Source organism: Thalassophryne amazonica, chromosome 4, assembly GCF_902500255.1.
Source record: "Thalassophryne amazonica chromosome 4, fThaAma1.1, whole genome shotgun sequence".
Classification (NCBI taxonomy): Eukaryota; Metazoa; Chordata; class Actinopteri; order Batrachoidiformes; family Batrachoididae; genus Thalassophryne; species Thalassophryne amazonica.
In genome coordinates this window covers 43,113,060-43,139,457 of record NC_047106.1, presented here as the reverse complement: position 1 = coordinate 43,139,457, position 26,398 = coordinate 43,113,060, and the positions used below count along the sequence as shown (strand labels likewise).

At 42.0% G+C, this 26,398-nt stretch overlaps 1 protein-coding gene and 1 pseudogene across 2 annotated transcripts in view; one reads left to right on the top strand and one right to left on the bottom strand.

Annotated features, from left to right (window-relative positions):
- The window catches only part of LOC117508127 (unconventional myosin-Ic-like), a 199,785-nt gene extending 185,637 nt beyond the window's left edge, over positions 1-14,148 (bottom strand). Inside the window, exon 1 of one of the 2 annotated variants that reach the window (XM_034167786.1) lies at positions 13,904-14,148. In XM_034167786.1, the coding sequence (XP_034023677.1) occupies positions 13,904-13,993 (90 nt within the window). In that variant the 5' untranslated portion in view covers positions 13,994-14,148. The remainder of the gene's footprint in view (positions 1-13,903) is intronic. The other variant, XM_034167785.1, reaches the window with a different exon arrangement.
- A 1,901-nt stretch (positions 14,149-16,049) lies between these two features.
- Positions 16,050-18,927, top strand: LOC117508908 (annotated as a pseudogene).
- The last annotated feature ends 7,471 nt before the right edge of the window (positions 18,928-26,398 follow it).

The following is a 26,398-nucleotide window of genomic DNA, read 5'->3' as shown; positions in this document are numbered from 1 at the left end:
AGAGAATGTTACCTCAGTCTTAGGCGATATCTCGGCACTGAGGTGGAGACGCCGTCCTCCTGATATACCTCTGTGCTGAGTGGAACAGCTGTGTCCAGTGATGGGTGACAGCTGTCACCCCGGCTGCTCCCATAAGGCGGCAGCGCCCTCTGGTGCCTGGAGCCCGCACTCCAGGCAGGGCGCCCTCTGGTGGTGGTGGGCCAGCAGTACCTCCTCTTCAGCGGCCCACACAACATATATATATTGAAAATGATCCACAGGTGTATATAATAAAACGGCCACCTCATTCTGTATGCAGAACGGCACCGCGTGCAAAAGAGTGCTTTTGCAGAAATAAACGGACGACCACAAAGTCAAAAGTGGATTCACGTTGTAAAAATGATTGTGTTTAAAGTCAGGGCAAAAATAAAGCCAGCAAGCCACGGACGGAAAGGAAGCCACTTAGAAAGAGCAGAGAGGTGGCTGTCCATGAAAGGACAACAGCAGCGCGTGCGCAAAAGAGTGCTTTTGAAGAAATAAACGGACGAACACAAAGTTAAAGTGGATTCATGTTGTAAAAATGATTGTGCTTAAAGCCAGGGAAAAAATAAAGCCAGCAAGCCACGGATGGAAAGGAAGCCAGAAAGAGCACAGAGGTGGCTGTCCATGAAAGGACAACAGCAGCGTGCACGCAAAAGAGCGATTTTGCAGAAATAAACGGACAAACATAAAGTTTTACGTGTTTAAAGCCGCAAAAAAAAAAAAAAAAAAGCCAGAGAGCCACAGAGCCAGCGAGGAGCACAGAGGTGGCTCTCCAGGAACCCATGGTTCGGGTCTAGCTGGTCTGGTGCATTACAGGTGGACAGCAACCTGGCGCACAGCGCACAACTGCGGAACTGTGATGGAGTGTCTATTTTTGGACTGCATTTTAAAAAAAAAGAAGGGACATCTTTAAATGCTGCTGTGAATCGAAAACCCACACTTTAAAGGGACCAAGTGTGGGAGGGCTAGAGGTTTGGACCAAACTCATGCCTAAACGTGGGCCAACATGGCGTTATCATGGTGCTATCATGGCACTACGTGGCTTAGTGTGGCTGATGCGAGCCATTCGAGGCTGTAATGACAGGTGGTCGTGGCTCACTGGAGGCTGCTACGTGGCACATGCGGGGTACAGAGAGGCACATAGTGGCACCTTCATAGTGGATATGTGATAGATGAAAACGTGGGTCATTCTTCAAATAATCACCCCACACCCATGCGTGGCTCCTTCTTCAGCCTTCATTATTCGGTGGGACTGAGGCTTTACTCTGTTCACAGGTCTTGACAAGTATTTGCATTAAAGAAGGACAATGTCATTCACAGGATATGATTTCATATCATTTAATGCCATATATTATGTTTGGGTATGAACAGGTTGCATCGTCTGCCACCTGCTTCCCTGACTTCAGGTCTTGCATAAGCTGTACACATATTAACAGGTGGACAGGCTTGTTGACAGAGCCTTTACTGCCCACAGAGACACTTTATCAGCCAACATCAGGGCTTGAAAGTCACTAAATGCAGTCACCTACTGGGAATCTCAAAGTAGATTTTCGTAAGACACATTACAGATTGTAGTGTCATCAATTAACCAACTTTTTGTACAGAGAATGACGTTTAACAGTATTTAGCCTAAATGTAATATAATACATATTAGTCTTGCTCACAGAAAAAGTTGGAACAAGAGGGCTAACTTGTCACGTGACAGCGTGCCACCAAGGAGACAGCGCTGCCATTACTGAACAGGCAAAATTGAAGGAAGTTCTTACAAAGAAATGGTAAATGGACTGCAATTATATAGCACTTTTCCATCTGCATCAGACACTCAACATGCTTTACACATCAATGCCTCACATTCACCCCGATGTCAGGGTGCTGCCACACAAGGTGCTCACTACACACCAGGAACAATAGGAGATTAAAGACCAAGGGCCCTTAGTGATTTTCCAGTCAGGCTGGGATTTGAACCGAGGATCTTCTGGTCTCAAGCCCAACGCCTTAACCACTAGACCATAATCTCCCCTACGCAACATTCTGCAAAGTTTGAAACCAACTCAGCCAGACTGTTTACCTTTGTACGACTTATCTGATTTATGGTATATGCAAGTCTCTTGTGCTTCTGTAGAAATACCTTATAGATGTGCTGGTTCAGGTTTTTTAATCAAAGAAAAAACAGTGAAAAAAACATCTTTCCATCAAAGAATACATTTCTAATGATTTTTCTTTTCTTTTTTTTTTTTTTTAAAGAAAATGAAGACAAACTACACCAGCATGGCCAGGAGCATTGCTATCATGATGTTAGCGTACAGCTTGTAATGCATGAATGTGAACACAGCAGCACACTGCATGCTACATAAATAATGAGTTTTTGTATTATTTTGAATCTTTTAGATTTTGTTGGGACATTCAATAGCAACCTCTTTACTAGGGCTGAGAATCTTTAGGCACCTCACGATTCAATTCGATTACGATTCAGAGGGCTGATGATTGTGCTTGATTCACTGTGAATGATTATATACGATATAATCATAATAATATATGATTTATTTGTTCTCACTGTGTAACTACTTGGCACTTTTCAAATGAAAGTATTTGTAATGAAATGAGATTATTTTCAACACAGTCTTCAACAGCTCAGCCACATTTCCACCTGTGTGGCTGTCATTCACTTATTCTAATTTCTACAACCCAGAGGCGCTGTTGCCGTCTGTGTAAGTGTGGCTTCAGACATTACTTCACGGGCAAACACTGGACACATCATCTGTTTAGATTCTCAGTCATTCAGGTCATGATATCCAAGTGACTCAGTTGCAGTGAATGCATCAGCTAGCAGCTCGTATAGCCACGGTGCTCTGATCGCTTCCGCCGCCTTTTATGATGAAATATTGCTGAATTTATGTGGAAATGATTGTTGTACTAAAGCTTCAGATATCTGTCGCTGAGATTGATGATGAATGGTGTGCAGTTTGAAGCAGAAACAAAGTGTTAATCCGTGAACCGAGTCATTAGGGGGGACCGATTTTTAGGGGGACCGTTATGTCAGCGACACCGGAACTCTGCTGAAACGACTCATAACTGTGAAACAGCAAATACATTCAGTACAGGGACCTCACATGCACGTATATAAACGTTACGAATTAACAGGACATTTCACATTAAAATTGATAGGTAGAATTTTGTGGGCGGGGCTCATACCAACCGGTAATAACATGGCTAGCTCGTTCTAACCTATGGATCTAACGGCTAATCATAAATGAATGGTTACTCCTTCGTGGTAAAGAACCGGTTATAAACGCTCTGAATGTTCTCACAGTAGTTAAAAGTTGAATTAGTCTCGACAGGTTGTAACGTGTTTTGTAACTGAGCGGACTGGCAGAGTTGAGTTAAAATCCTGTTTCGAACGACATTACGCTATTTAATCCGTATGACACTGTTCTGGGTGAAAAAAAAACTGCTTTGCGAAAACTTTTTAGTGTCACGATGTTGATAAACAGCAAAACAACTGAGAGAAAACAACAACGCGTGAGCTAACGTTACAGGCGACGTGTCTAAGCAGTGAGTTGCCAGTTCTGTACAAAAAAGCAACTCTTACCTTAAAACAGCGACGTGTGCAGCGTTGTCCCTTTTTGAAAGACTACAGAGTTTGTATGAAGGTTGGATTCGATCGCTCCTTTGTCAGTGGCTGGTGTCTGTGCTGTGGGTGACTCCTGCCGGAATCCTCCCACCACTCCCAGTCTAAACGCAGCGCTCCTTCAGCTCTGCTCCTCCTCCGCGTGGCTCAGCGGTTATTCATAGCAACACACGTGTCAGCCTCAAGTGTCTCAGACGACAGACAGTGGCGTTTTTACGGCAAAATAACACTGTTGGGGTGTTTTTAGTTTGTTTTTTTGTTTTTGTAGTTGTTGTTACGGGCTCAGTTCTCTAAGGAGGGAGTGGTGTGTAGTAATTTTCCCCTTCCTTGTCTTTCACTGAAGAGCAACGCTGCTCTGTAATATCAGGAAGTTCACCAAGACTGTCCAAGTTATTTTAGCAAAACTATGCCATCTGCGGAAGTCAGTTTCCAGAACAAAATGATAATAATCAAGCAGAATCGTTGTTGACACTGAAATCTGGCTGGTTACCAGTTAGTAGTTACTTATTCGCACACTTATTCTGCAAATTTTTTATTTATTTATTTTTTATTTTTTTATTGTATGAATGACGTCCAAAAGATCCACAGAGATGCGTAATAGAGGAAATCAGACTGAAATTGGGAATATCTGTCCAGTCCAGTCCAGACACTTATTCGGCTGAAAAAAAAATATATAGTTTATGTTTTGGTCAAAATGGCAGTCTTTTGGTCCAAGGAGAAGATTAATATAGGTTTTGACTAAAAAAAAATGGGTTACAACTGCAAATCTGACTGAAATTGCGAATACTTATTCAGTACCAGTTACATTTTCAGACACTTACTCGACAATTTGTTTTTTGTTTGTTTTGTTTTTTTGTTATGAATGACATCTAGTGGATCCACAGAGATGCATAATATAGGAAATCAGCCTGAAATTGCAAATATCTGTCTGAATATGTGTCCAGTCCAGACACTTATTCGGCTGAAAAAAAAGTTAATTTTTTTGGTAAAAATGGTATTCTTTTAGTCCAATGAGATCAATATAGGTTTTGACTGAAAAAAACGGGGTACAACTGTAAATCGGGGTGAAATTGCAAATATCTGTCTAGACACTTATTTAGTACCAGTTACTTTTTCAGACACTTATTCGACAATTTGTTTTTTGTTTTTGTTTTTGTTTCTTGGTATGAATGACATCCAATGGATCCACAGAGATGCATAATATAGGAAATCACCCTGAAATTGTGAATATATGTCTGAATGTCTGTCCAGTCCAGTCCAGACACTTATTCGGCTGAAAAAAAAAAGTTTATTTTTGGTCAAAATGGCAAATGCAAATTGGGGTGAAATTGCGAATATCTGTCTGCATATCTGTCCAGACACTTATTCAGTTACCAGTTAGTTATTCAGACACTTATTTGACAGGTTTTGTTTTTTTTTCTTTGGTATCAGTGACATCCAGTGGATCCACAGAGATGCATAATATAGGAAATCGGTATGAAATTGTGAATATAGTATGTCTGACACTTATTTGGCTGAATAAAAAATGTCTATTTTTTGCGTGACCAACACCTTCTTCAAATGCAAGGATGTCCACAAGATGTCTTGGAGACACCCGCAATCGCGCCACTGGCACCAGTTGGATATAGTCATCACCACGCGTGCAGACCTTGCCAGCGTTCTTCTCACCTGCAGCTACCATAGCGCAGACTGCGATACGGACCACTCCCTCGAGGCCAGCAAGGTGCGCATAGCCCCAAGAAAGCTGCACCACTCCAAGAAGAAGGGCCGCCCACGCATCAACACCTGCTGTGTTGGCAGCTCAGAAAAAACACCGCAGATCATCAGCCAGTTGCAAGAAGCCCTCCATGAAGATACACTGGAAGGTGAGGAGGGTGTCATTGACGCATCTCTTTGGATCCACTGGATGTCATTCATACCAAAAATAAATAAATAAACTGTTGAATAAATAACTGGTAATTAGTATCTGGACAGATATTCAGACAGATATTTGCAATGTCCGCTTGATTTACATTTGTAACACAGTTTTTTCAGTCAAAGCCTATATTAATCATCTCCTTGGACCAAATGAATGCCATTCTGACCAAAAAATAAACAAAATATTTTTTTCGGCCAAATAAGTGTCTGGACTGACCTGGAGAGATATTCGCAATTTCAGCCTGACTTACAGTTGTAACCCAAATTTTTTAAGTAAAAACTTATATTAATCATCTCCTTGGACCAAATGAATGCCATTCTGACCAAAATATAAGGATTTTTTTTCCTGTCCGAATAAGTGTCTGGACTGGACAGATATTCAGACAGATATTCACAATTTCAGTCCAGTTTCCTACATTATGCATCTCTGTGGATCCGTTGGATGTCATTCACACAAAATAAAAATAAAAAAATTGCAGAATAAGTGTTTGAATAAGTAACTAGTAACTGGTAACCAACTTCACTCAAAAAAACAATTCTGAATAAGTGTGAATAAGTAACTAGTGACTGGTAACCAACTTCATTCTGGTTCCCAGAGCAGTCATCCTACATACTGTGCATCCAGAAAGTATTCACAGCACTTAATTTTTCCACATTTTGTTACGTTACAGCCTTATACCAAAATGGAGTAAATAATTTTTCTTCCCTCAAAATTCTAGCTACAACACCCCATACACAGTAAATTTTGCTGAGTAAAATATAACATTTGGTCCCAGTCTAAATAGAGTAAAATACTCTCTATTATAGAGTGAAATCAGCACTACCGTCTTGTCAAATCAAGTGTTTCTACTCCAATAAGAGTTGATTTTACACTGTGATAGTGTTGATTTAGCACTGTGATAGAATATATTTAACTCCATTTGGACTGGGACCAAATGTTATCCCCGCAGAGTAAATTTTACTCTGCAAAATGTACTGTGTAATAACAACGTATGTACATAAGCATTCACAGCCTTTGCTCAATACTTTGTTGATGCACTTTTGCCAGCAATTACAGCCTCAAGCCTTCTTGAATATGATGCCACAAGCTTGGTGCACCTATCTTTGGGCAGTTTTTCTCATTCCTCTTTGCAGCACCTCTCAAGCTCCATCAGGTTGGATGGGGAGAATCAGTGCACAGCCATTTTCAGATATCTCCAGAGATGTTCAATGGGATTCAGATCTGGGCTCTGGCTGGGCCACTCAAGGACATTCACAGAGTTGTTCTGAACACTCCTTTGATATCTTGGCTGTGTGCTTAAGGGTTATTGTCCTGCTGAAAGATGAACAGTCACCCCAGTCTGAGGTCAAGAGCACTCTGGAGCAGGTTTTCATCCAGGATGTCTCTGTACTGTATAGTGCTATGTTAAAATGGTTGTGAATTGTTAGTTGTAACTTTGGTTACACAAGCTAACACTGTAAAACAGTGAGCTAAAATGGTATTGAATTATTAGCTGTGAATTTGATTGGTTACACAAGCTAACATTGTGTATTGCTTAGCTAGAACAGTACTGAATTACTAGTTGTGAATTTGATTGGTTACACAAGCTAACATTGTGTATTGCTTAGCTAAAACAGTACTAAATTACTAGTTGTGAATTTGATTGGTTACACAAGCTAACATTGTGTATTGCTTAGCTAGAACAGTACTGAATTACTAGTTGTGAATTTGATTGGTTACATGAGCTAACATTGTGTATTGCTTAGCTAAAACAGTACTAAATTACTAGTTGTGAATTTGACTGGTTACACGAGCTAACATTGTGTATTGCTTAGCTAAAATAATAATGAATTATTAGTTGTGCATTTGATTGGTTACATAAGCTAACACTGTGTATTGCTTAGCTACAATAGTACTGAATTATTAGTTGTGCATTTTATTGGTTACACAAGCTAACATTGTGTATAGCATAGCTAAAAGTGTACTGAATTATTAGTTGTGCATTTGATTGGTTACAAAAGCTAACATTGTATGTAGCATAGCTAAAATAGTACTGAATTATTAGTTGTGAATTTGATTGGTTACACAAGCTAACATTGTGTATTGCTAAAATAGTACTAAATTATTAGTTGTGCATTTGATTGGTTACACAAGCTAACATTATGTATAGCATAGCTAATACTTTCAATTCGAATATACAATTCTTGTATATTCGTCCGTGAATTGTTCTGTGAATTATTTCTGTAATTTATGTTTGTAGCATGGCCCAAGCAGAGGGTCACCCCTTTGAGTCTGGTCTGCTTGAGGTTTCTTCCTCAGAGGGAGTTTTTCCTTACCACTGTTGCTCTGGGGGTTGGTAAGGTTAGACCTTACCTGTGTGAAGCGCCTTGAGGCAACTCTGTTGTGATTTGGCGCTATATAAAGGAAATAAATTGAAATTGAATTGAAATTGAATTCATAGCTAAACCAGTACTGAATTATTAGTTGTGAATTTGATTGGTTACACAAGCTAACATTGTGTATTGCTTAGCTAAAACAGTACTAAATTACTAGTTGTGAATTTGATTGGTTACACGAGCTAACATTGTGTATTGGTTAGCTAAAATAGTACAGAATTATTAGTTGTGCATTTGATTGGTTATACAAGCTAACATTGTGTATTGCTAAAATAGTACAAAATTATTAGTTGTGAATTTGATTGGTTACACAAGCTAGCATTGTGTATTGCTAAAATAGTACTGAATTATTAGTTGTGTGTTTGATTGGTTACACAAGCTAACATTGTGTACTGCTTAGCTAAAATAGTACTGAATTATTAGTTGTGAATTTGATTGGTTACATGAGCTAACATTGTGTATTGCTTAGCTAAAATAGTACAGAATTATTAGTTGTGCATTTGATTGGTTATACAAGCTAACATTGTGTATTGCTAAAATAGTACAAAATTATTAGTTGTGAATTTGATTGGTTACACAAGCTAGCATTGTGTATTGCTAAAATAGTACTGAATTATTAGTTGTGTGTTTGATTGGTTACACAAGCTAACATTGTGTACTGCTTAGCTAAAATAGTACTGAATTATTAGTTGTGCATTTGATTGGTTAGACAAACTAACATTGTGTACTGCTTAGCTAAAATAGTACTGAATTATTAGTTGTGAATTTGATTTGTCTAACACCAAGCTAAAATGGTGACGTTGTGAATTCTTGTTGTGAATTTGACTACACAAGCTAACATTATGTAGCACTTAGCTACAATTTCTTGTGAATTTGATAATTACTTAAGTTAATACTAAATAATGTTTAACTTACTTATGACATCCCATAGCAACCTGTAGTTTAAGTTATTTGATAGGATACATTAAAAAAAAAATTACCTTAGAGTTCGTCCGAACGTTAGCTTGGCTGTGCTGTGCTTGCTGGTTGTTTGACTTTGGTTGCTATGACGCATCATGGAAACTTATCTTTTGATGGATAAGTGCAAGACAATCTGTTCACAGATCTCATAATTATTCAGTCATTCATTTTCAGCCACTTATCCGGGTCTAGGTCATTGTATCTTATAATTAGTGTGTTGTGATTATGACCTTGTAATTGTTTCTTAGTAATTATAACTGTACATATTTCAAATGTAGTAAGTCACTTTGGCTTCTCCCTTATCTCACATTTAAGAAGTTTCAAGTTATCTTGTTATGTTGACTTAGTGCTATAATTAAGAAGAAATGAAAATTACTAAATGCACATACTGGACAATTCAACAGTCTATCCCATTACGTATGTACAGTCCCCTATATATGTAAGCCATATGTTGGGGAAGGGTGCCACCAATTGTACAGAGGAGCCAACTGTTGCCTCTGAATACTAAGACGCATTTGTGCTGGAGGTCTCTGACAGAATCCATCAGAAATTTGAAAATTCAAGCTTATCTAAAAGTAATTGACTTTCACAGAAAGTCACATAAAATTTATGTGGGATGAAACTTAACGGGTCAAGTTGTATTGTCGTGGAATTTTAACTGCAATTACAGTCACCTATTTCAGGATGAGTGTTGTTTGAATTGTCCAAAGTGTGCAGTAACCAACGAAGGCCGTAATTGGATAGGTTTGGAAAGGAGGTGCTGAGGCACCAACACTACCCATAAGGCGCAACCCTGAATTACATAAGCTGTTAAAATACAGGGGGAAAAACAATCACAAGTTTTAATTGCACTCAGTATAGCCCATTTTTTGGCATGGTTGAACAGTCCATGACATGTCTGTTTAATGCTGACAATATCAGGACAAAAACAAAATTCAAAACAGAATTATTGTTGTTATGATATGTCGTGTTTGTCGTTTTGTTTTAATGAAACTGACCAAAATAAACACCTCTGTCTTGCAGTGTGAAAAAGACCTACCTTTCTTGGATTGTCCTGTTAACTGGCCTGGCTCAAAGGTTTTAGATCTAACCTTCCGTTTCATGGAAAATGACTCATATTTTCTTTCCTATTTTTCACATGTAGTCGTCGCTCTACATAAGACTCTACAAAGGCTGATTCAAACTGCTGTTCTTACCAATGTGTCAGAGAGTTCTCCCACCCTCTACCGTCAATAAAACCGCCACTACACCTTGGTACAGACACTGAGCTCCACCCGCAGCAGTGTAAACCAGTTAAAGTAAGGCCAAGGCAAGGCACTAGATTTTCTTGGCTGGAGTTAGTTAGCTGTTAATAAGCTTCCATGCAGAAAAACTGTTTTTCTGTCAAAAGCAACTCAACGAAGCACGTTTCAAAAAGCAGCTTTACGGGTCTACATAACTAAATATATGGGATATATTTGACCAAAGAAAGTGTGAGAGTAAAGTGCATACTGCATTTAAAAAAAAGAACAAAAAATACTCCCATTCACAACAGTTTTTGTTGTTTTAGACTTTACTGTGGAGAGAATTGTAACGGGGCCGTGCCCTGATGAAGGTGACCTTAACGGCTGAACTGTAATGCGAAAACATGGCCAAAGGGGGGAGTCATCGATTCAGCCGAGAACAACCAGAATAACCTACTCAGCACGCATAACGCGCTCTCTTTCTCGCTCTCTCTCTCTCTCTCACACACACACACACACACACACACACACACACATACTGTATCCTGTTGACAAGGATATGTCAGACAGACAGGCGACCTGAACCTCCACCCCCAACTTGCACCCTCTTCACAACAACTCTGTGGAACAAAGCAGGGAAAGTGCTGGAAAATCCCTCTCCATTTGCTTATCTCTTGCCCTTATTTGCAACAGACTGACTGGAAAACTGTCATTTATTTAATCATACATTCTGACAAAGAGCCAACCACTCTCAGGCAGAGATTTAAAGTAATCTGGCTAAAAGGCCAGAAAGGTCACTGCAGGGAAGTCCAGTGGATTTCCTTCATCCAACCTGAGAAAAAAATCTGTGAACGTCAGTGGCGGTTGATATGAAACGGACGATGGTGAGCGCTCAGTGACAAATTGCAAACCATCACACACACGTGCATACACACACACACACACACACACACACACACACACACACACACACACACACACACACACCTTTCACACACATTCAGAGGCTGATTTGACCTTGTAGGAATGTGAGGGGGGAAGACGCCTTGTAGAGGAATGTCTTTGTCGTTTCCTCCCATCCAGGCTGCATTCCATACCTCCCCAATCACCACTGACCAGCTCACACCAGTCACATTAATCACTTCAATTTTCCATTCCAGCTCTGCATTTTCACTCCAATTAAAGAGGAGATATCATCTCTGCCAAAGTCTCACAGCAGCCAATGTATGAAAACTGCAGAATGGCTGATGTGCTGCTCACGTGTAATAAGTTTGTCCATCCAGCATACATATTTCAGTTTATACTTTCTAATCTAATCCAGTTACAGTTTACCACATGACACCTCATCCCAAAAGATTCATTCATTTATTTTTTAAAGCTAGTTACTTTCATTCCTTAAATTTTGTGTTAAAACATCACCTGTTTGTTACAAATATAGAGAAATAACAGAAGATGGTTAAAAACACTGAGATATTAAAGCTACAGTGTGTAGAGTTTAGTGCCATCTAGTGGTGAGATTGCAAATTGCATTATTCCACTGGTCATGATTTTGTTTCCCTTCACTTTTTTTATTCTTTGGTGGTGGGGATACAAGCTTGCTTGCCTTCTTTAGGAATGAGCAATATGTGTGAACCTTTATTTCACACAGTCAGAGTTCTCAAACTAGTTAGCCTGCACTACCAACCACTAGCCAGTGTAGTGGGAAGCAACCTCTGCTTCTTCTTCTTTTATCTTCACTCATACGTGGAGTAAGTATGTCCCTTCTGGGCTACTGTTATCAACATAGCCGTGCAAGATGGCAGTCTCCACAAGGGAGCGCTCTCCCACATAGACATGAAGGGCTCATTCTAAAGCCCCTTTCACACCGGTGTCACGTACAGTTGCGCAATGCAGCGTACGGATGATGCCAAGCTTATGCAGCCCTACATGGCAATACGGTGAGGGACGCAAAGGGGTCAGCAAAATGGACGCAAAGAAATTAAACATTAAATTTTTTCACTGACATTCGACAGTGCTCTACGCAAGTCTACGCAACTCTACACTCTATGCTACTGTACACCATGCCTACGCAATTGTACACTACCCTATGCCAGTCCGGCAAAAAATCCTTTTAGGTTTGTTTTTTTAGCAGTACATACTTGCATTGCTAGATTTGATTCATCCCACTGAGCTTTGCTGGCAGTGAAGCATCAAAACCACAGAAGAAGAAGAGGCAGACCAAGCTTCCCCCTGCGTGAAACATTTTTTTCTTGATGCAGCCATTCCAGCGTACTTGATACACAGCACAATGCAACACTACGCAGGTCCAGTGTCGCAGACCGAATGGTCCGCCATTAAAAATTGGTCTGCCTTTTGCATCTGTACATGCGTCATTTTGGACCACAGCAGCACGTCTGAGAGGAAGTCTCTTCACACAAAGCAATCAAATGGATTAATGGGATTATTAACTATCAGATGATAAAGGTAAAACCTCTTAAATCACTCTAAAGTCAATTTTAAGCAGAAATGAGGCCATTTTAAGCAACAACAAGGAAAAATTTTGTGACAATTTGAAATGTCCGACGCGCATGAACGCATCAGCTTGCAGCTAGTGTAGCTGCAGTGCTCTGATCGCTTCCGCCAACTTTTATGATGAAATAATGTTGAATTTATATGGAAATGATTGTTGCACAAAAGCTTCAGATATCTGTAGCTGAGATAGATGATGACGAGTGCAGTTTGAAACAGAAACGAAGTGTTAATCCGTGAACCGCGTCATCGGGAGGGACCAATTTTTAGGGGGACTGTTCGGTCTGCGACACCAGCTTGAAAGGGACTTAAGCTCAAGAAAACACATCGATTCATTGTTGCAGTTTAATTTTTCCAATAATGAACAGATGGTTTTGAATACTATATTCCTTTTCTGCTAATCGGCAGTCTTACAAACACACTGTAGCTTTAAGGTCTCATTTCATTTCTGTATCATGCGTAACCACAAAACCTCTGATCAGTGAATGGAGTGTTACTTCATGTAGATTGCTGAAGTTGCTGCTTGACTGTCGATGCATATCGGCTGTTTCATTTTTGTTTGTCAATATATTACATATAGCTGCAAGGTCAGGTGACAAACAACATACAATTGAATTTAATGTGTTTACGCTCACTGCTGGTTTCAAGTGCTGCAGAAAAAGGGTGTACTAGAGTGGCAACATTTTCACATTAAAACAACACTAGCAAATGCAGAAACCACACACACACACACACACACACACACACATGCATTAATTAAAACTTCAAGCAAGTCTTGCATATTGAATAAGAAAAGTCTTGCAAACACAGAGAACACCAATTTAACTTACAGCACATGCAATTTATTTTAAAAACATCGGCAGCTTTTAACTCATGCTTATTTTTCTTTCACGTATGTTTAAAAGGATGCATGGATTTATGCAATCTTGTCACTAAAACAAAGAGTATGGAGTTAATTCAGCTGTCAGATTTTCTGCATGTTCAGTCTTTTTTTAATGCTACAGAAACACACACAGCCAATAATTCATCTTACTTAGCCCACAACTCATCTGATTTAGTGATGCAGCTGATACAATATGCTCTGAAACAATTTATAGCTTATACAATATGTAAAAGTTTCTCTTCACATCCCTGTGGGATGTGAACCGAGTAATCTCAGCTGTGTCAGCACCCAGTCCTACCACAGAGCTGCACTGAAACCACCGGAATGAAAGACGAGCGGAAAAACGTGACTCTGGATGCGGCCTCGGCCTCAGTGCTGTGAACTGACCTTGCAGTTGGGGCAGTAGTTTTCTCCGTTCTTCCCTGGAGGAAGGATGATTTCCCCTGTGGGGATCAGCTGGATCCTCAGTTCCATCATTTTTCTGTTCCTGTGCCGTCCTTCAAACTGATTTGCTTTTTGGTTTTCTGGGCCCAACTTTGTCAGGAGTGTCAGCGGAAAATAGCGTCACCTTTCAACCTTCAGGTCTGAAATGGCACCGAATCCTTAAATCAAGCAGAAAGAGAAGGTGTTGCACTGAATCCCAAGAGAAAGCCTGGAAAGTAAAAACAGCCCGCTCACAGATTTCTGCTTTCATTTGGATCGCGGATGCAAAGAAGCGTATTCTCGTTCAGTTGTCAGCACTGATGATACCTGATGTTTGTAAGAGGTTTACTGAATAAAAATGTAACCCTGCTGAGCTGTGTTCCAATTGTATTTGCAGATATTTTGGTTTGAGGTGTTACCTGTGGTGGAGAGGAGAGTCCCAGTGAAGCCAGCTTCCCCTCAGCAGGCAGAGGATATGACCGCTGTGGTGTAGGGATCGGAGGGAGGATGTGGAGCTCAGCTCGCCTCAACGTGGATGTCACATGCAGAGGATATGTGTCTTTTGTTTTGCTGCTGAGTGGGGGTGTGTCTAATTACACAGTGACAGAAATCTGCTTGCGTGATTACTTGGGACAAAGCTGGGCCTCCACACAGATCATTTTAAGGATTCGGGACATTCTGTATATGTTTTCTCTGTGTGCAAATAGAGTGTTGAGAACACAGGAACTATATATGGTAAACACTTGATAATTACACCATAGGTACACCCAGAGGAGTCGATGAGCTGATTAGATTCCAGTATTGTTTGGGGCTCATATTTGCTTATTAACCCTCAAGTGACCAAGTTATTTTAGCAACTAAAATGACAGAGTGAGGTCATTTATGACCCCATTATATTTTATACATTTTCAATGGCACTAGTGTGTGTGTGTATACGTATATAAACGCAACACTTTTGGTTTTGCTCCCATTTTGTATGAGATGAACTCAAAGATCTAAAACTTTTTCCACATACACAATATCACCATTTCCCTCAAATATTGTTCACAAACCAGTCGAAATCTGTGATAGTGAGCACTTCTCCTTTGTTGAGATAATCCATCCCACCTCACAGGTGTGCCATATCAAAATGCTGATTAGACACCATGATTAGTGCACAGGTGTGCCTTAGACTGCCCACAATAAAAGGCCACTCTGAAAGGTGCAGTTTTATCACACAGCACAATGCCACAGATGTCGCAAGATTTGAGGGAGCGTGCAATTGGCATGCTGACAGCAGGAATGTCAACCAGAGCTGTTGCTCATGTATTGAATGTTCATTTCTCTACCATAAGCCGTCTCCAAAGGCGTTTCAGCGAATTTGGCAGTACATCCAACCAGCCTCACAACCGCAGACCACGTGTAACCACACCAGCCCAGGACCTCCACATCCAGCATGTTCATCTCCAAGATCATCTGAGACCAGCCACTCGGACAGCTGCTGAAACAATCGGTTTGCATAACCAAAGAATTTCTGCACAAACTGTCAGAAACCGTCTCAGGGAAGCTCATCTGCATGCTCGTCGTCTTCATCGGGGTCTCGACCTGACTCCAGTTTGTCGTCGTAACCGACTTGAGTGGGCAAATGCTCACATTTGCTGGCGTTTGGCATGTTGGAGAGGTGTTCTCTTCACGGATGATGTGAAGGAGATGTGTTGCACTGCATGAGGCAAATGGTGGTCACACCAGATACTGACTGGTATCCCCCCCAATAAAACAAAACTGCACCTTTCAGAGTGGCCTTTTATTGTGGGCAGTCTAAGGCACACCTGTGCACTAATCGTGGTGTCTAATCAGCATCTTGATATGGCACACCTGTGAGGTGGGATGGATTATCTCAGCAAAGGAGAAGTGCTCACTATCACAGATTTAGACTGGTTTGTGAACAATATTTGAGGGAAATGGTGATATTGTGTATGTGGAAAAAGTTTTAGATCTTTGAGTTCATCTCATACAAAATGGGAGCAAAACCAAAAGTGTTGCGTTTATATTTTTGTTGAGTATATATATATATTTATATATATATATATATATATATATATATATATATATATATATATATATACGTATATATGCCAAGAGACGTGCTGCCTTTCTGGCAAACCCGTTTGGGTGTGCCAAACAGTTGCTAGGTCAAAAACGTAGTGGCCACCTTATATGCTCAAAGGAGGAGGTAGACTTATATCTCCATAATATGTATAGCGATGCAGGCCGGGAGGAGGACTTGGGTGAATGCAGAGGCCTGATTAATCCGCCTGTTCCGATTACTGCCTTTAACATCAAAACACCTAGTTGGGAAGAAATCCAAGCTGTTGTCAAGGCTGCCAGGTCCAGCTCAGCACCTGGACCCAATGGGGTACCTTACTTTGTGTATAAAAGGTGCCCCAAGCTCCTGCGGCACCTGTGGAGGATCTTGAGGGTGATCTGGAGGAGGGGTAAGGTGGCCCAACAGTGGAGATCCGCAGAAGGGGTTTTGGTTCCAAAGGAGGAGAGGTCAACCACCATTGAGCAGTTTAGAAACATCACACTGCTTAACGTTGAGGGGAAGATATTTCAGTATCCTCTCGCAGCGGCTGTCAGTCTACCTCCTGAAGAATCAGTACATCGACACCTCAGAGCAAAAGGGGGGGATCCCAGGGTTTCCAGGATGCCTGGAACACAGTGGTGTGGTAACACAACTGATTAGAGAGGCCCGAGAAGGGAAAGGAAACCTGGCGGTACTATGGTTGGACTTAGCCAATGCGTATGGTTCCATACCTCACAAGCTAGTGGAGGCGGCATTGGAGAGGCACCACGTCCCGAGCAACATCAAAGTCCTCATTATGGATTATTATAATAGCTTTAACTTAAGGTTCACTTCTGGCACAGTTACATCAGAGTATCATCGGCTGGAGAAAGGGATTATCACGGGATGTACTATTTCAGTGATACTCTTTGCCCTGGCCATGAACATGCTAGTCAAGTCTGCCGAGCCGGAATGTAGAGGCCCCCAAACTAAATCTGGGATCTGGCAGCCTCCTATCAGGGCATTCATGGATGACCTGACTGTAACAACAGTGTCAGTTCCTGGGTGCAGAGGGATCCTCCAAGGTTTGGAGAGGTTAACCACCTGGGCTCGGATGCGCTTTAAGCCAGAAAAATCCAGGTCACTGGTCCTGAAGAGAGGGAAAGTGACTGATCAGTTCCACTTCTATCTAGGACAGGGGTGGGCAATCATGTGCCATAAAGGGCCGAGACACTGCAGGTTTTCCATGCAACCAATCGCCTCAGCAGGTGATTTCATTAAAGATCAGGTGTTTCAGCAGGTGATTTCATTGACAACCAGGTGTTTATGTTCAGAGCAGAAGCTCATCAGCAACCCACCTGCTGAGGTGTTTGGTTACACGGAAAACCTGCAGTGTCTCGGCCCTCACCGCCCACCCCTGATCTAGGAGGTACCTGTATACCATCTGTCACAGAGAAACCTGTGAAGAGCCTTGGAAAAACCTTTGACTGCTCCCTAAAGGATGCCGCCGCCATTAGGGCAACTAATGAACAATTAGAGAGTTGGCTGACAACAGTCGACAAGTCAGGTCTTCCGGGTAAATTCAAGGTGTGGTTATACCAGCATGGCATCCTGACTAGAATACTGTGGCCATTGCTCGTGTATGGGTTTCCCATCTCTAAGGTGGAAGGGTTTGAGAGGAGGATCAGCAGCCGTCTGCGTCGTTGGTTGGGCTTACCTCGAAGCCTGAGCAGCATTGCCCTTTACGGCAATAAGACCAAGCTGACGCTCCCTATCAAAAGCTTTACTGAGGAGTTTAGGGTTATCAGAGCAAGAGAGGTGCTCCAATATAGGGATTCCAAGGACATGAAAGTATCCCAAGCAGGTATTGAGGTGAGGACTGGCAGAAAGTGGAAGGCACAGGAAGCTGTGGACCAGGCAGAAGCACGGCTGCGTCACAAGGAGCTTGTGGGTTCTGTGGCAATCGGCCGGGCGGGCCTGGGTACTATCCCAACAATCCACTATAACAAAACTGAGGGCAAGGTAAGGCAGGACCTGGTTCAACGCGAAGTGAGAGCTGGGGTTGAGGAGCAGCGTGCAAGCCAGATGGTGGGATTGAGACAACAGGGCGCATGGACCAAATGGGAGGGAGCCATAGAGAGGAAGATCTCGTTAGCCGGGGTTGTGGAAGGCAGAACCCTACCGCATTACATTCTTAATCCAGTCAGTTTATGATGTCCTACCCAGCCTGTCGAACCTTTTCACTTAGGGCAAGGCTGATACCTCAGCATGCCCCTTGTGCCAGGGGAGAGGAACTCTGGAGCACATGCTCAGCAGCTGCCCCAGAGCACTGGGGGATGGTCGCTATTGTTGGCGCCATGACCAGGTGCTGAAAGTAGTTGCTGAGTCCATCAATACTGCCATAGTCCAGTGCGAGAGCTTGAAACCATTAAGGTGGGAAATCTCGTTTGTGTGAGCTGGAGAACAACCACCCGCCCGACCGAAGGCCCAGACAGGTCTCCTGGGTGCAGGGAAGGACTGGCAGTTGAGGGTGGACCTGGGGAAACAGCTTTGCTTTCCTGAAAACATCTTGGAAACCAGTCTTAGACCAGACATTGTTCTGTTTTCAGAGTCATCTAAGCAGGTTATTATGCTGGAGCTTACAGTGCCCTGGGAGGAGAGAATGGAGGAAGCCAGTGAGAGGAAGAGGAAGAAGTATGCTGAGCTGGTGGAGGAGTGTCGCAGACGGGGGTGGCATGCGAGGTGCCTTCCCGTCGAAGTTGGAGTAAGGGGCTTTGCAGGAAAGTCACTCTGCAAGGCCTATAGCCTCCTGGGTATCACCGGAGCACGCAAGAGAAAGGCCATCACTGCACCATTCAAGGCTGCAGAGAGAGCTTCATGGTGGTTGTGGATCAGGAGGGACAAGCAGTGGGCGACGGCTTCTTGGACACAGGCCGGGATTTGATCACTCCCAGTCGGGTCGCCTGGGCGAGGGGGTCTGAAGTTGAAAGACCCGAAACCCCCCATGACCCCAGGTACTATCACTGATGATGTGTCCAAGATTTTGCATTATGAAGTGTATGTAACCATCATACCATATATATATATATATGTGTGTGTGTGTGTGTGTGTGTGTGTGTGTACACATATACAGTGAGGCAAATAAGTATTTGATCCACTGTTGATTTTGCAGGTTTTCCCACCTACAAAGAACGGAGAGGTCTGTAATTTTTATCATAGGTTTACTTCAACTGTGAGAGACAGAATCTAAATAAAAGGGAAAATCACATTGTATGATTTTTAAAGAATTCATTTGCATTTTATTGCATGAAATAAGTATTTGATACAGAAGAAAAACAGACCTTAAAATTTGGTACAGAAACCTTTGTTTGCCATTACAGAGGTCAGATGTTTCCTGTCATTCTTGACCAGGTTTGCACACACTGCAGCAGGGATTTTGGACCACTCCTCCATACAGATCTTCTCCAGATCTTTCAGGTTTGGAGTTTCAGCTCCCTCCAAAGATTTTCTATTGAGTTCAGGTCTGGAGACTGGCCAGGCCACTCCAGGACCTTGAAATGCTTCTTACGGAGCCCCTCCTTAGTTGCCCTGGCTGTGTGTTTGGGGTCAGTGTCATGCTAGAAGACCCAGCCATGACCCATCTTCAATGCTCTTACTGAGGGAAGGAGGTTGTTTGCTGGAATCTCACGATACATGACCCCGTCCATCCTCCCTTCAATATGATGCAGTCGTTCTGTCTCCTCTGGAGAAAAGTACCCCCAAAAATGTTGTTTCCACGGCCATGATTCACGGTTGGGACGTTGTTCTTGGGGTTGTTCTCATCCTCCAAACACAGCGAGTGGAGTAGATACCAAAAAGCTCTATTTTGTTCTCATCTGACCACATGACCTTGTCCCATGTTGCCTGTGGATCCTCCAGATGGTCACTGGTGAACTTCAAACGGGTCTGGACATGTGCTGGTTTGAGCAGGGGGACCTTGCTGCCCTGCAGGATTTTAAACCATGACGGCGTAGTGTGTTACTAATGTGATCTTTGTGACTGTGGTCCCAGCTCTCTTCAGGTCATTGAACAGGTCCTCCCATGTAGTTCTGGGCTTTCTCAGAATCATCCTTACATGAGGCGAGATCTTGCATGGAGACCCAGACTGAGGAAGATCTTGTGTTTCTTTCATTTTCTAATAATTGTGCCAACAGTTGTTGCCTTCTCCTCAAGCTGCTTGCCTCTTGTGCACAGTGCAAATTCTGCATTTTGCATCACCACGCTTAGCTTCATAGTGGAGTAGAGCGGATAAGGATTTTCTTTCACCAAAACAGATCAAATCTAGGTTTGCATCTCAGATGTATCTTTGGCAGTTGTAGCTAAACTTTCAGGTATTCTTTTTAAGAAAACTCTCCTCTACACCACTTCATCATGAAGCTGTATAACTGGTGATACAAAATGCAAAATTTGCACTGTGAACAGCACACAGAGAGAATCTGTGCAAACACAGAGAGAACACGCAAACTCCACAGACAAAGGTCCCTGGTGGGAAGTGATGCCACAAACCTCTTGCTGTATTCACTTTATGCATTCTGCTATTATAATGGGATTTTAAGGACCTGCAGACATTTTGTAATTTACATTTGTTTTTCTTTAATTTTATCATTTATATTTTATAATTCCAAATCAATACATCGGTGCAATGTTCCATGAGTGACACAGCACACACTCTGTCCATCTGCATACATTTGTTCAGTGTAGTTTGAGTTTTCTGCAGCGCCTTTCACTGCTTCACATTTTCATATTTGCACACATAATCACTTCTGGACACACAGGGCTGGTCCCAACAAGATTTCCTTCTGGATCCAGCATCCTGCCTCAGACATTTCCAGTGCCTGCCAAGTTGATTAAGTGTGTGTGTGTGTGTGTGTGTGTGTGTGTGTGTGTGTGTGTGTGTGTGTGTGTGTGTGTGTGTGTGTGTGTGTGTGTGTGTGTGTGTGTGTGTGTGTGTGTGTGTGTGTGTGTAACATAATTCACTTGAACTTCCTTAGAAAAGACGTGCATGTGCAATGTGCATTTTCTAAAAAAATACCAGCAAAAGACTTATAAGTACTTAGCAGGGTGCTTCGAGTGTGTGTACACACACACGCACACACACACGTTTCAGTGTCAGGTTCACTCTGATACATCATGTAATTGATCTTTTGTGACCCTTGTGAATCCTCTGTATGCTATCAACACTTTTGGGCACCGCGTGTGTGTTTGTTTGTTTGTGCACATTATGCAATATGTCTGATTTGAAGTGTTTCATTATGATTCATGATGTGGGACTTTGACTTTTAACCTATGACCTTGAAAAGTGAATCAGTTCTTGCCTATCAGGATACGAATCTCTAAAAATTTCATAACAATATATGGAAAATTATGGGTTCCAGGCTGTTCACAAACAAACAAACAGGGGCGAAAACATGAGCTCCTCCAACTTTGCTAGTGGAGGTAATAAAAGCTGCAATTACAGGCAAGATATTAAGTCAAGGGGATATAACCTATCCTTAGATTAGACAAGTGTCAGCAAGCAAGTTAATCAACCACAAACACAACTCCTACTATGTGGTAAAATACGGCACAAAATATACAACAGAACGAGAAAGTAAAACCAGAATGAAAGAATAGAATGTGTGGCTGGATCATACAAAAACTTTTTAGCTGTACTGCAAATTACTTATTGCAAACTTTTATTACAGAGATTAGAGCATGCCATAGGTATTAAAGGCACTGTGCTGCGGTGGTTTGAATCATATTTATCTAATAGATTACAATTTGTTCATGTAAATGGGGAATATTCTTCACAGACTAAGGTTAATTATGGAGTTCCACAAGGTTCTGTGCTAGGACCAATTTTATTCACTTTATACATGCTTCCCTTAGGCAGTATTATTAGATGGCATTGCTTAAATTTTCATTGTTACGCAGATGATACCCAGCTTTATCTATCCATGAAGCCAGAGGACACACACCAATTAGCTAAACTGCAGGATTGACTTACAGACATAAAGACATGGATGACCTCTAATTTCCTGCTTTTAAACTCAGATAAAACTGAAGTTATTGTACATGGCCCCACAAATCTTAGAAACATGGTGTCTAACCAGATCCTTACTCTGGATGGCATTACCCTGACCTCTAGTAATACTGTGAGAAATCTTGGAGTCATTTTTGATCAGGATATGTCATTCAAAGCGCATATTAAACAAATATGTAGGACTGCTTTTTTGCATTTACGCAATATCTCTAAAATTAGAAAGGTCAGGCTTACTTGTAGTCCCTAGGGTTTGTAAGAGTAGAATGGGAGGCAGAGCCTTCAGCTTTCAGGCTCCTCTCCTGTGGAACCAGCTCCCAATTCGGATCAGGGTGACAGACACCCTCTCTACTTTTAAGATTAGGCTTAAAACTTTCCTTTTTGCTAAAGCTTATAGTTAGGGCTGGATCAGGTGACCCTGAACCATCCCTTAGTTATGCTGCTATAGACTTAGACTGCTGGGGGGTTCCCATGATGCACTGAGTGTTTCTTTCTCTTTTTGCTCTGTATGCACCACTCTGCATTTAATCATTAGTGATTGATCTCTGCTCCACACCACAGCATGTCTTTTTCTTGGTTCTCTCCCTCAGCCCCAACCAATCCCAGCAGAAGACTGCCCCTCCCTGAGCCTGGTTCTGCTGGAAGTTTCTTCCTGTTGAAGGGAGTTTTTCCTTCCCACTGTCGCCAAGTGCTTGCTCACAGGGGGTCGTTTTGACCGTTGGGGTTTTTACGTAATTATTGTATGGCCTTGCCTTACAATATAAAGCGCCTTGGGGCAACTGTTTGTTGTGATTTGGCGCTATATAAATAAATAAAATAATAATAATAAATAAAAAACTTGAAACACTGTTCTGCAATGTTTCATTCTAGAGTCCATATCAAAAGGAACAAATCACATGCTGTACTGCCATCTGCTGAACACTGGACGGTTCAAGAATGTGCATCCATATCACATTATGAATTTCATGTTTAAAGGTTATAATAAGTTCAGGGTCTGTGCGTGCACATGTACTCTGTTTGCTGAGGATGTGTGCACCGTGATCACATGACACTAAAGCCCAAATTTCTTCTGTTGTGGAGGTCGGTACCTCGCAAGGAAGCTTCTGGCATTGAACTGTGAATGTTTGTGACATTTTTGGGTAAATAAACAGCAAGAATTCTTAGTTAATAAAAACTAGAAGATGTGTACTTGAAAAGTGCATGTGAAGGAAAGCTATTTGTGCGTGTGTGTGCGTGAGTGCATGTTTGTTTTCCATGTAAGGAGCATCCAAGTTGCTCAGGAGAGGGGAAATGAGAGTGACACACATCCTTTGACCTCTGACCAGCTGAAGGCATTTCTGACAGCCTGGCATCAACAGGAAACCTGTGACCTTGATATGCGTGCACACACATACACACACACGCACACACTTGTGTGCCAAAATCCTGTTCCAGCTTTTCTTTGTTCTATTTTAAGGTAAGAACACACATGGATTAATATCATTGTTGTCTTAACTGTTGTACTTTGATACAAAACATGTGACAGTTGAAGTCACATGTTCAAACTGCTTCAGTCTAATGTCCTGCTCTTCATTAGATGTTTCTCCTGCTTTTGTTGTGTTTCTTATTCTCGCATTCTGTCCAGCTCCCTCAGCATCCCTCGATGGTGAGGGGGACTGTCTCTTGATCGATGCCCGGATGTGATGGTGGACATGGAAATGATTGAACAGGCCCAGTCTTGGCACACGCTGCACGTGGTTGCTGAGGGACATTTCTGCCAATCAGGATCTTGCTCTCTCCCCTTCCTCTTTCTCTTCTTTGTTGTTCGTATGCATTTTTTCAAAGACTTCCACTCCTCTGTTGATAATTCCTCGCCGCGTGGCTCAATCCCTCGCTTGTTTTTCCCAGGTCTTCCAGTCAGGGGAGCAACTCCTCAGGTTGTACTTCAGGAGGTAGGAGATCTGCTTGGGAAGTTTGCTGTGATCTGTCCACCGTGACCCACCCATTGAAGCTGGGTCTTGATGATGACACTCTATGCTCTCTCTAGCTTGGCTTCAGCTAGGATGCTGATGTTGGTAGGGTATTCTTGCCACCTGATGTGGAGGATAGTCCTCAGGCAGCGTTAGGGGAATCACTCTAGGGTCTTCAGGTGGTGGCAGTCCAGGTCTCAGATCCATACAGCAGGGTTGGGATGACAACAGCTTGGTAGACAAAGATTTTTGTCTCATGTCCTGACTACCCGTGCCCTTAGTTCTACAACCCCTGGCAATAATTATGGAATCACCGGCCTCGGAGGATGTTCATTCAGTTGTTTAATTTTGTAGAAAAAAAGCAGATCACAGATATGACACAAAACTAAAGTCATTTCAAATGGCAACTTTCTGGCTTTAAGAAACACTACAAGAAATCAGGAAAAATAATTGTGGCAGTCAGTAATGGTTACTTTTTTAGACCAAGCAGAGGGAAAAAATATGGAATCACTCAATTCTGAGGAAAAAATTATGGAATCACTCTGTAAATTTTCATCCCCAAAACTAACACCTGCATCAAATCAGATCTGCTCGTTAGTCTGCATCTAAAAAGGAGTGATCACACCTTGGAGAGCTGTTGCACCAAGTGGACTGACATGAATCATGGCTCCAACACGAGAGATGTCAATTGAAACAAAGGAGAGGATTATCAAACTCTTAAAAGAGGGTAAATCATCACGCAATGTTGCAAAAGATGTTGGTTGTTCACAGTCAGCTGTGTCTAAACTCTGGACCAAATACAAACAACATGGGAAGGTTGTTAAAGGCAAACATACTGGTAGACCAAGGAAGACATCAAAGCGTCAAGACAGAAAACTTAAAGCAGTATGTCTCAAAAATCGAAAATGCACAACAAAACAAATGAGGAACGAATGGGAGGAAACTGGAGTCAACGTCTGTGACCGAACTGTAAGAAACCGCCTAAAGGAAATGGGATTTACATATAGAAAAGCTAAACAAAAGCCATCATTAACACCTAAACAGAAAAAAACAAGGTTACAATGGGCTAAGGAAAAGCAATTGTGGACTGTGGATGACTGGATGAAAGTCATATTCAGTGATGAATCTCGAATCTGCATTGGGCAAGGTGATGATGCTGGAACTTTTGTTTGGTGCCATTCCAATGAGATTTATAAAGATGACTGCCTGAAGAGAACATGTAAATTTCCACAGTCATTGACGATATGGGGCTGCATGTCAGGTAAAGGCACTGAGGAGATGGCTGTCATTACATCATCAATAAATGCACAAGTTTACATTGCAAAAAGATACATAGGGTCAATGTCATGGCCTGCAAATAGTCCGGATCTTAATCTAATTGTAAATCTTTGGTGGAAGTTGAAGAAAACGGTCCATGACAAGGCTCCAACCTGCAAAGCTGATCTGGCAACAGCAGTCAGAGAAAGTTGGAGCCAGATTGATGAAGAGTACTGTTTGTCACTCATTAAGTCCATGCCTCAGAGACTGCAAGCTGTTATAAAAGCCAGAGGTGGTGCAACAAAATACTAGTGATGTGTTGGAGCATTCTTTTGTTTTTCATGATTCCATAATTTTTTCCTCAGAATTGAGTGATTCCATATTTTTTTCCCTCTGCTTGGTCTAAAAAAGTAACCGTTACTGACTGCCACAATTTCTTTTCCTGATTTCTTATAGTGTTTCTTAAAGCCAGAAAGTTGCCATTTGAAATGACTTTAGTTTTGTGTCATGTCTGTGATCTACTTTTTTTCTACAAAATTAAACAACTGAATGAACATCCTCCGAGGACAGTGATTCCATAATTTTTGCCAGGGGTTGTAGTATGTACGACAGTTAGAGCTGGGTAGTTTGTACTAACTGACACTGAGTACATACTGGACGTCCCACCCGGTAAGCATTTTTGATGTTTTAACAGCTCTAAATCCGACCTTGATTTTGCCCAGATCTCACTAGAAGGATATTTACATGCACATAATAAACATTGCTAATATAATCTGTGCTTAATTTAAAAAACATGGTTTGAATTAATGGGCAGCATGGTGGCTTGGTGGTTAGCACTGTTACCTCACAGCGAGAAGGTTGTGGGTTCAATTCCCGTGGCCTTTCTGTGTGGAGTTTGCATGTTCTCCCCGTGTTTGCGTGGGTTTCCTTCGGGTGCTCCGGTTTCCTCCCACATCCAAAGCAATGCGGGTTAGGTGGATTGGAATCTTTAAATTGTCCGTAGGTGTGCAAGTGGGTGTGAATGTGTTTGTTTGTCTGTTTGTGGCCCTGCGGCAGACTGGCATCCTGTCCTGGGTGTACCCCGCCTCACGCCCTATGACTGCTGGGATAGGCTCCAGCCCCCCATGACCCTTAATTGGACTAAGTGGTAG